The 11977-nt window shown below is 33.4% G+C and overlaps 1 protein-coding gene across 1 annotated transcript in view; it reads left to right on the top strand.

The window, feature by feature from the left end:
* The first annotated feature begins 8503 nt into the window (after positions 1 to 8503).
* The window catches only part of LOC127125913 (cation/H(+) antiporter 20), a 5341-nt gene continuing 1867 nt past the window's right edge, over positions 8504 to 11977 (top strand). Inside the window, exons 1-2 of the mRNA XM_051054771.1 lie at positions 8504 to 8883; positions 9045 to 10073. Coding sequence (XP_050910728.1) covers positions 8704 to 8883; positions 9045 to 10073 — 1209 coding nt within the window. The 5' untranslated portion in view covers positions 8504 to 8703. The remainder of the gene's footprint in view (positions 8884 to 9044; positions 10074 to 11977) is intronic.

Below are 11977 nucleotides of genomic sequence, written 5' to 3'. Positions count from 1 at the left end.
ATTTTGCATGTGTAAAATAGAGATCCTTAGGGACATTTTGGCTTTGAGTTTGTGATTTTATCATTTCTGGTTTGTGAGATATGATTATTTGAATCTTGGTGTGACAATGTGTGTCACACCATTTCTTGTCCAACTTGTGGATTTTCATTACCATGCCATATGAACTTGAATTGATGTGAATTTTTGCATGTTGATACTTCTGGATGTTAGGTTTGAGCATGATCTTTTGTGGATTTTTTGAGTGCATTTCCAATTTGTTTGAGAATTTTCCCTCTGTTTGACCAATTGTGGACTTTTTGTGAGTCATGATCTTAAATGATTTGTGAAATTCTTGATATGTATTGGATGGACTTGAAATTTTGTGGAGTGATTCTAGACATCTTGAAGTGTGCCATGGCTTTTGTTTGATTCATTTATCTTGTGCCAATTATGTTTTGTGCTTGCTTGAAGTTGATGCATGATTTTGTGCCTTGTTTGAGCTTGATTGAGCATGCTTTGACTTATGGATTTTTATTGACTTGCTTACCTTTATCCAAATGGCTTGAAATTTGGTGTGATAATCCTTTGCTGAGTGTTGTTTAGCCTTGATTTTTCCTGGGATTTATTGAATTATTTTTGATTGGATTTGGATTGAATCATTCTGTTTGCTTCTATGAGCTTTGAAATTGCATGTTTTGCACTATTTGTTTTATGAAATGGAATTGGTTGATGATATGAATGTGAGACCACTTGGATTTGTTTCTTATTTGGTTGAACTTGATTTTTGATAATTTTTATGTTCTGTTTTGGTTTATTGCTCCCATTTTGACCCTAGGCCATGTCCTAGTGGTTAGTGCTTAATGTTTGAGCTTTGTTTCAGGTCAAAGAGCACAATTGCTTATACTTGATGATGCGCACTCAATTGGAGTTGGTCCATTGCTTGTTTATGACTAACCTTGAGTTTGTTTTGTAGGCTTTGAGACTTGTACTTAGGCCTTGTGGATTGCACCTTTGTGCATTGCCTTGCTTGTTTGTCTGTTTATGTACAGTTAACTGTTGACCATTGTCTGTTTGACTTCTGTTTGAGCTGTGTACTGATTATGTTAGATTGATTTCAGGTACATTAGTTGCTATAGTTCATTGTGAACTTGCTTTTGCTGTTGCTTGGTTGCTTAACCAATTGAGGTATAGCATCATTAACTCCATGTAGTCTGGAAGACCTGGCCTGTTACTTGGCCAAGCACCTGTCTGAAGTCCTCCTTAAGAGGTAATGCTTGTGATTGTTTATTTTTGTCCCCAAGCAGGAAAAGACCTTTGATAAGGCAATTGGCAGAACACAAGAGATGTGCAACCCATCTCCTGCTATTCTTGTTGAGTCATCCCTCTGCTCACACCACTGTGTTGATGCATTGTGGATATTAACCCAAGATCCTTGTACAGTTGTACAGTTGAGTCAGTGTCATAAGTGTAGAAGGGTTCCCACTTTCTGAACCCACACTTCATTTGTCTGAAGCTCTCCCAGGCCAGGGATAAGAGCTGTGAGGCACACCCCTCACTTCCCATTTCATCTGCTTCACCCTAACTCTCAATGTTAGGGTTAAGAGCTAACATCACCCTGATACAGTTGGTTTGCTTTTGCAGCCTAACCCTTGTGTGAGCCCACTTTGTCTGTATATAGTGTGTGCTAATTGTGAATGTTTGCTTTGTTTTGATTATGCTTGCATGCTTTGCTTTGCCTGTTTAGGATTAGCTTGCTGCCTGAGCAAGTAGATAGAAAACTCAACCTAGGACTATTGTGGAATACATGATAACTATTAGGCTCGAGTCAGTCTCCCTTCTAGTTGGTCATTTCCCAGTCTCTGGTTAGGAGAAAGTTTCTCCCCTGTTCAGGGGAACTACGTTGCCCTGATCCTCATACCAGATGAGGTACGTAGGCAGGAGGTCGTACGAGATCTCTCCGGGCACCCTTTTTTTCTTTTTTGTGTGTGTTTGCTTGACAGTTGCTAGGATCGAGTTCCCGACTCCTTAGTAACTTGTTCCTTGTTTGTTCTTGTGTGTGTTAGGAGATGGATGTAAGCCCAGCGATTGGCATTCCGTATCCTCTTGTTGTGTGCTTGGAGTCCGGTATAAGTCCATCAAGTGGCATCTGGTTTCCAATGTGGGTTTGTTTGGTTCGGAAGCTGATGTAAGTCCAGCGATTGGCATTCGGGTTCCATGTCTGCCTGTTGGTGTTTTGTTTTGTTTGGCGTGCGTGAGCCGAACTACGGTAGCTCTGATTCTCGTTCCAGACGAGATACGTAGGCATAAGATGCGATATCCTAGCGAGCCCTCTCCCCTCTTCTCCCACCTGTGTTGTTTTCAGTGTGTGTGTGTGATGTTTGTTTTAGCAACCTTGTTCTATCTTTTGAGCGTGGATCCCGTGGAGTACGACGGATGCGTAGGGGTGCTAATACCTTCCCTTCGCATAACCGACTCCCGATCCCATTCTCTTTGGTCGCGAGACCATGTCTTTCCTAGGTTTACTCTGAGCGTTTCCTTTCCCTCTTTTGGGATAAATAACGCACGGTGGCGGCTCTATGTTGTTTTTGTTTCAGCCCGCCGGTTGTTTTTCGCGGATGCGACATCCTTCATAAGTATGCTGAACATGGAAACCATACTCCATCTCACATTTTTGAAATCCACACTTCTTGAAAAATGAATCCATTTTCATATTCCAAATTCTAGGGGCTTGCTTCAGTCCATACAAAACTTTGTGTAATTTGTACACCATCCCTTCCTGATTCTTTTTCTCAAATCCATGAGGTTGTGGCACATAAACCTATTCTTCTAATGGACTGTTCATAAATGAAGATTTCACGTCTAAATGCATCAGAGGCCAATTCTTGTTAGCAGTTATCGCAATTACCAGCCTGATTGTTTCATGTCTTACTACAAGCACAAACACTTCAAAGTAATCTAACTCATGTTTCTATGGAAACCCTCTCACAACTAACCTTGCTTTGTGTTTGCCAATTGATCCATCTGGCTTTAGCTTCACCTTATAAACCCATCTTGTGTTGATGGATTTCTTGTTCTTTGGAAGTTCTGTCAATTTCCAAGTCTTATTCCTTTCTATGGCATCAAGTTCTTCTTTCATGGCCTTCATCCAGACTTTCTGCTTGATATTTTCTTCCGTACTCACGGGTTCAGAGTCTACTAACATGACATACTGGATAACTTCCCCTTTAGAATCTACTTCATTATCTTGCAACATGTCAAACTCTGCAAACCTTCTCAGAATGTTTATGAGTCTTTGTGGTCTCTAAACTTATTCATAACCTTTTGATTCTAGAATAGTATCAAATGTTGGAACTCCGAAAGTACCAACTTCAGAAGCATGACCAACTTCAGAATTTGGAATATTCCCAGAATCTGGACTACCACCAGAATCTGAATCACCATCAGAATCTAGATCATAACCATATTCTTCCTCAGAATCAATCTCACCTTCTGATTCTGACTCACTCTCAAATCATTTTCAGGCTCTGACTCATCTTTAGAAGTTAACTCTGCATCGTAGTTGGATTGAGACTTGCTACAATCCCATACTTCTGACTCTTTCACAACAACATCTTTGTTGACTTCAACCTTATTAGTGAATGAACAATAAAGCTTATAAGCACCTGTATTATGATACCTCACCAGTAACATCGCCTTGCTTATATCATCCAGCTTATTTCTAGTAGCATCTAGCACATGTTTATAACAGACAACACCAAATACTCTGAAGTGACTCACACTTTTCTTATCTCCACTACACCTCTTAAAAGGAACAATTTCCTTCAACTTATTGGTTGGACACCTGTTGAGCACATATGTTGTAGTGGCAACAACTTCTCCCTACAAAGTATTAGGAAGCTTCTTCTCCTTCAGCATGCTCCTTGTCATATCAAACAAAGTTTGGTTTCTCCTTTCAATAAGACCATTGTGTTGAGGAGTATATGGAGCAGTCACTTCATGCTCAATTCCATTCTCCTCACAAAACTTCTTGAACTCTGTAGATTTATACTCACCTCCCTCATCAGTTCTAAGAATCTTTAGAGTCTGACCACTCTGTTTCTCAACCTTGATTCTGAATTTCTTAAATTCAGCAAACACCTTGTATTTAAACTTTATAAGGGATACAAATATCATCCTTGTGAACTCATCCACAAATTACACAAAGTATTTATTCCCTCCTAGTGAAGATTATGGAAATGGTCCACACACATCATAATGCACTACTCCTAAAGCATGTTTTGCTCTTGGATCTACTTCTGATGCAAATGACATTCTTGGTTGCTTCCTTTTCATGCACACGTTGCATGACTTTTCTGGTTTCTTAATTGTAGGAATTCCACGTACGAGTTTCTTTGAATTCAGATGCCCTAAGCTTCTGAAGTTCAAATGACCAAATCTTTTGTGCCACAACTCACTTTCCTTCACAACACTTATTACGCTGAGGCATTCAGAGTCTGCAATTTTAACATTCACCTTAAATGTTATATTCCTTCCCTGTTCTGACTCAATAATCAACTTCTGATTACAGTCATACAACTTCAAAAGATTTTCATTCATGGTAATTGAGAATCTATTTTCAATTAATTGACCTACACTCATCATATTGCTCTTCATGTCAGGAACATACCAGACATTCTGAATTAACGCAGATTTTCCATTATTTAGAATCACTCTGACATTCCTTATTCTTTCAGCATTCAAATACTTATCATCAGCACATCTGATCTTGGTCCTCGTCCCAATGTCAAAAACAACCAGCCATTTCTATTTCCAGTAAGATGGTTTGAACAACCAGTGTCCATATACCACTAGTCTTTTAGAGACACACTATCAGAATCAGAATCCATTAATAGCACATGTTCATCATCAGAACTTCTGGATGTATTCGCTTCTTCTGAATTTCCTCTCCTTATTTAACCAACAATCTGCAACGAAGTGGCTAAACTTCATACAACAATAACATTGAACTTTTCTCTTATCGTATTTCTCCTTTCCCTTCTAACTCCCAGAAGTTAAGGTTTTTGACTTCTGAGACCTACCATGTCTTTTCTTGGCTTCTGACCAAGACTGCTTCTGGTCTTTCTTGACAAAAGAAGCTTTCAGAGTCTACTTTACCTCTCTCTCAAAGGTTCTTTAAGTCAGACGCAACTCTTGCGCCTCTAGACTGTTTTGCAGCTCTTCTATTCTCATGGTGCTCAAATCCTTAAAATGTTCTATTGCTAGAACGATGTGATCAAACTGAGGAGTAAGAGATCTAAGTACCTTTTCAATGATACTTTCTTCAAAGAGATTTTATCCACACGACTTCATCTTATTTGTGATCTGAATCACTCTGGAGATGTAGTCAGGTACCTTCTCATTATTTTTCATGCTGAGATTCTCATACTGGTTACGTAAAGACTGAAGTTTCACCTTCTTTATTGATGCATCACCGATGTAGCACCGCACCAGTGTGTCTCACGCAGCTTTCACCATCGTCGAATAGGCGATTTTCTCAAACACGTTCACATCCAAACATTGATGGATGTAGAACAACGTCTTCTGATCCTTCTTCCTCATGTCACACTGAACATTTCTCTGCGCATCCGTTGTATTTTCTAGAAGTGCGGCGTAATCGTCCTTGACGAGATCAAGAACATCTTGAGCTCCAAATAACACAAGCATCTGAATCATCTAACAATTCCAGTTCTTGCCATCGAACACTAGAAGTTTGGTACTCAGATTGCCGTTTCTGTTCATATCCAACCTTGTGCAATTCACTCAAATCTCACCTAACGCAGTGTTTCCCAATCCTGCATAATCAAGATATGTGATTATGTTACGATTTTGATCAGAAACTCAACACGAATTCTCCAAACATAAATCAATCACACAACGCCTCACCATTTCACTCGTGTTTCCCTTGGTGTTTTTCTATGGATCTAAATTGGAGCTCTAGATATCAATTGTTGGTGCACAATGTGATAAAGATGAATAACGAAAATAAGAGAGAGAATAGATAATAATAATAACAAACTTTCACTACTCTTAAAATGGTTACAAAATGGTTGCACACACACTGCTACAGACTGCAAAAGGAATGGTTATGATCACACCACTCACTTGCTTAAATACAAGTGGGACTTAAGAGAAAAATACTAAAATATCATCTAACAAACTTTGTCTACAAGTTTTATAAAATGAATTAATTCTAACAATTTTGAAACATGTTTAATGTCATTTTGGTTTAATGTCTTTAGTTTGAATCGAAGATTGTAATAAACTCCTGATTTAATATTCTTAAATTCAAGATTATGTTGCTATGAAATTTTAGTAAGGTAAATAACAACGTACGGTCTGATGAAATTTTATGAAAGTCTGGTATAGCCACTTTAATCACAATTTGGTTATCGTTATAGTCTTATCCCTTAACTAACTATAAGATTTCAATTTATTCCCTTAAAGAAATTGTTAACTCATTCTTTTGACTTTTGTCACGCTGTCATGACATCATCATAAATTAACGTTTTTTCTCAATATTTAATAGGAGGATTAAGTTGGCTAACAGAATAATTTTTAAAGAACTAATATGTAATGTTTATTAACTAAGAGACTAAAGTAAAATCTAAAATTAAGTTGAAGGACTTCATGACTAACTAAACTTAAAATTTAATAAGATCACATAAAATTTTAAAATTCAAAGAATAACGACAAATATAATGATATATACTAGTGTCCACCAAAAGAATCTTTATAATATCGATATTTCTTTTCAGATAATAATTGAGTATTTTAAGATCAATTGACATATTTAAATATTCTAAAATTAGTTTATATATATATATATATATATATATATATATATATATATATATATATATATATATATATATATATATATATATATATATATATATATATATATATCTTTTTATCTTTTTAAAGTATATTTAGTATTATCTTTTTATATTTTAAAATAAATGAATAGAATTAATATATTTATATTACAAAATAATTGACTTAGTCTATCAATTTTTTTAAAAGATAACCTTTACTAAAATATTCTTATCTTATATTCACTTTATTATAAATATAAATATGAAATGAGAAATATTAAATTAATAAAATAAATAAAATAAATAATATTGATATGAATCAACGGTGTAAAACTTTTTATATTAAAAGTGATTAATTAAAAATAAGTTTTTAAAAAGATAATACTAAATATACTTTAAACAAAGGATAATTAATAATATATATATATATATATATATATATATATATATATATATATATATATATATATATATATATATATATATATATTATTAATTATCCTTTGTTTAAAGTATATTTAGTATTATCTTTTTATATTTTAAAATAAATGAATAGAATTAATATATTTATAGAAAAGAATCCTTTGTATTACAAAATAATTGACTTAGTCTATCAATTTTTTTTAAAAGATAACCTTTACTAAAATATTCTTATCTTATATTCACTTTATTATAAATATAAATATGAAATGAGAAATATTAAATTAATAAAATAAATAAAATAAATAATATTGATATGAATCAACGGTGTAAAACTTTTATATTAAAAGTGATTAATTAAAAATAAGTTTTTAAAAAGATAATACTAAATATACTTTAAACAAAGGATAATTAATAATATATATATATATATATATATATATATATATATATATATATATATATATATATATATATATATATATATATATATATATATATTATTAATTATCCTTTGTTTAAAGTATATTTAGTATTATCTTTTATATTTTAAAATAAATGAATAGAATTAATATATTTATAGAAAAGAATCCTTTGTATTACAAAATAATTGACTTAGTCTATCAATTTTTTTTAAAAGATAACCTTTACTAAAATATTCTTATCTTATATTCACTTTATTATAAATATAAATATGAAATGAGAAATATTAAATTAATGAAATAAATAAAATAAATAATATTAATATAAAATTAAAAAAAAAAAATTTGTTAAAGAGTTTAATTGAAATACACCGATAGTGTAAAAGAATTTTACATCATCCGTTAATCATAGACGTCGGATATTAAAAGAAGTTTGACTTTTATTTTAAAAATCTCTAAAATAATACAAACGGATGATGGTGATGAATCGACGGTGTAAAACTTTTTACACTAAAAATGTATAGTAATTAATCTCTTTTCTAAAATTTAAAAATGAAATTTTCAAATTAATTCATTCGATATTTAAATGTTGAGATGAGAGTTTGAACTTAAGTCATCTAAACAGTTCACTTTAAAATTAAAAATAATAGATCTTCGTGAATAATATTAATTTCAAAATTAAAAATGAATATATCTGACTAGTTTTTTTAAAGCATGAATATCTAAAATAAAATATTTTAATGAAACGGAAGCAGTAACAAATAAACAAACAAGCGGAACCACAGTAAACCCATTAATTTAAAAGCAGAGCCAAAACCGAAACCCGAACTTGAAGGCCTAATCTTCTTCTCTCCTCTATAAATAAGCCTCGAAAGTCCAAAGCCTCCATCCATGCATTCATAACTTCTATAAATAAGCCTTGAACGCTTTCCCACAATCACTACACTACTCCCCATATACCTACAAAAACTAAACTAACTCTCTTTAGTCTCTGGTGTCTATTACTAGTATTATCTCTCACAGCAACCATGACTGTGAACGTAACCTCCATCAAAACATCCTCTAATGGAATATGGCAAGGCGATAATCCCCTCGATTACGCTTTCCCTCTCCTCATTGTTCAAACCGTCTTAGTCCTCATCGTCTCTCGTTCCCTCGCTCTCCTCTTCAAACCTCTCCGTCAGCCAAAAGTCATAGCCGAAATTGTCGTATGTATCTCACCACATGCACCGTTAAATATTTAATATTTTTTTGTCAAAGAAGTGCCGTGAATTCGAATCTGCACCTCTGTAAATGAGGTATTTATGTTCTGGTAAAACTAATTTAATTATATCCTGGAGTGATTTTTTTTATTTGTATGTTTTTGCAGGGTGGAATTCTGTTAGGTCCATCGGCGGTGGGAAGAAACGCAAACTACCTGCACCGGATATTCCCGTCATGGAGCACTCCAACGCTAGAATCAGTTGCAAGTATAGGATTATTGTTCTTTCTCTTCCTTGTTGGACTTGAGTTAGATCTTAACTCTATTCGGAGAAGCGGTAAAAAAGCATTCAGTATAGCAGCTTTCGGAATATCCGTTCCTTTCGTGTCCGGCATCGGCGTCGCCATTGTCCTCCGGAAAACCGTCGACGGCGCAGACAAAGTCGGATTCGGTCAATTCGTCGTCTTCATGGGAGTCGCGTTATCAATAACCGCATTTCCCGTTTTAGCGCGAATCCTCGCCGAACTCAAACTCCTCACGACGCGCGTGGGCGAAACCGCGATGGCAGCAGCGGCATTCAACGATTTAGCAGCGTGGATTCTACTCGCTTTGGCGATCGCGTTAGCCGGAAGTGGCGCTGACGGAGGAAAAAGTAAAAGTCCTCTAGTTTCCATTTGGGTACTTCTCTCCGGCGTCGCTTTCGTTGCCTTTATGATGCTTGTTATAGGTCCTGTAATGAAGCGCGTGGCTCAAAGATGCTCTGTGGAAAACGAAGCCGTGAACGAAGTTTATATTTGTATAACACTAGCGGGTGTAATGGTTTCGGGTTTCATAACTGATTTCATAGGGATTCACTCGATTTTCGGAGCGTTCGTTTTTGGTTTGACTATTCCGAAAACGGGTAATTTTGCTGAGAGATTGATAGAAAGAATAGAAGATTTTGTTTTGGGATTGCTTCTTCCACTTTACTTTGCATCGAGTGGGTTGAAAACGAATGTGACGAAGATTAGCGGCGGAAAAGCGTGGGGATTATTGGTTTTGGTGATTTCAACCGCTTGTGCTGGGAAGATTTTGGGAACTTTTGTTGTTGCTATGATGTGCAGGATTCCCGTTAGAGAGTCAATTACACTTGGAGTTCTCATGAACACAAAAGGTCTCGTTGAACTCATTGTACTCAACATTGGAAAAGAGAAAAAGGTCAGTTTTATCTTTTTCCTCTCATTTTTTATTTGTTAATTTTTTCTATATTTTTATTTAAACTAAATAATTTATTTCATTTTTGATAAAATAATATAATATGAGACAAGGGAGTATATATATTAATATATCAAAGGATAAAACTTGAGTATCTAATCGGTATGCAAGTTGAAAAGTTAGTTTTCAACTATACCTTGGTATGAGTACTGTAGGTGCATGAAGATATCATAAATAGAGTTTTGACCTTGAAATTTTAAGACAAAAGATTTCAAAATAAATATTGTTTTAAATTTATACAAATTATTATATATAATAAAAATATTTAAAAATATTTTCTATTAAATTTCTAAATGCAAAATAAAAAATAGTAATGTTTTAAGTAGTAGTATACATAATATGCAATTTTAATTAAAAATTAAACTTATAATGAGAGGTAAAGATAGTTATAGTTTTTGTACTAAAAACGAAGATAGTAATAAACATTGTGACACGTAAGTTGGTGTTTTAGTCTGTTTTGATTTGGTGGGTCAGCTTGATAGTTCTACAAAGTATAAAATACTCTAAACACAATTGTAACGTGTTCACATGAAAAGTTGAACAAAGTTGCAAAGAAAAAGAAAAAATTTGTTTCATATAAAACTTATTTGACTCGGTATAGTTTATGTTAGTTTCAATAGTTTAAGGCTATGATTGAGAAATAATGTAAATGTGATTGACTAATTTGGATGAATATTTACCTTATTCAAAAAAATTATTTTTAATAAGTGATTGGGAAATATGATTTTGCTTTCATCACTGTTTTGTTGCAATTGTCTCAGTAGCCGTGTTGAATAAGGTTAGGGACCTTAGATGAAAGTATATGAGACTAGTCAAATTGCATTAAACCTAATTTTCATGTAAAAAAAATTCTAGCCATCAATTAATGATAGTGGATTCTGTTTCATAGCATATGATATGAATCTCGTGAAGGAAGACTTTGGAAGTTGCTTTCTTTAGTACCTTTTTCTACTTTTCCATGCCTACCTTGCACTTAATATTTGCTTAGTCCTTGCTATTTTAAACTGGTGATAAATTAGGAATATATGGTTAGCCAGTCAATTTAATTACTGATATTCAGTTTACCCTCTTGGGGATGACGTGTTCACATAAACTATTTACAAGTAAAAAATAAATTATTGCAAATTAAAGAATAGTCTAGGCTCTGCCAGCGTCATGTACTCTTACCATTTTCAACCACTTTCCTAGCTGTAGTACGATTAACATGTGCAATGAAATGCCATTCTAATGGTCTAGCTTACAGACTCAGCATCATCTTATTTATATTCTTGTTTTCCATAATTTCTAATGAGTTTCATACTATAAAAAAAATTATGATAATTTAACATCAGAATTTTTTTAAAAATAATTAGTAAGAGATATAAGTAGAAACCAAAATATGAAAGTTATCTATAAGAGTGTCATTTAATCTAGTGCACGAAACTAGAAAGAAATTTTATTCTCTCTATTATTAATTCTATTTTTTATAGTTACAGGGTTCACACTTCATTGTCCAAATAATTTCTGTAAATGTGTAAAATACAAACAGTAAGAAAATCCAAAAAAAAAAAGTTTTACATGAAAATATCATAGTTGTACCTGTTACTATTTTTTTAATAAGCCTTTAGAATCTAACCATTTCATTTTGTCTTTAGTAAGCAAAATATATCAGATGTCGACTATGTGTTTGATGTGTTGCTTGATAATTTATAGTAGGGAATAAATATTCCGCCCGGTGTCAAATTAATGTTAATCATAACACAGAACACATATATTTTACTTAGCTTAGGGTGATTAATTATTATTTTTAGATGCATCAGAGCTATTTTAAGATATTAAATAATAGAAGTATAATACACGACGTAGAT

Source organism: Lathyrus oleraceus, chromosome 3 (assembly GCF_024323335.1).
Source record: "Lathyrus oleraceus cultivar Zhongwan6 chromosome 3, CAAS_Psat_ZW6_1.0, whole genome shotgun sequence".
NCBI classification, from domain to species: domain Eukaryota; kingdom Viridiplantae; phylum Streptophyta; class Magnoliopsida; order Fabales; family Fabaceae; genus Lathyrus; species Lathyrus oleraceus.
This window is presented reverse-complemented; position numbering and strand designations above follow the sequence as displayed.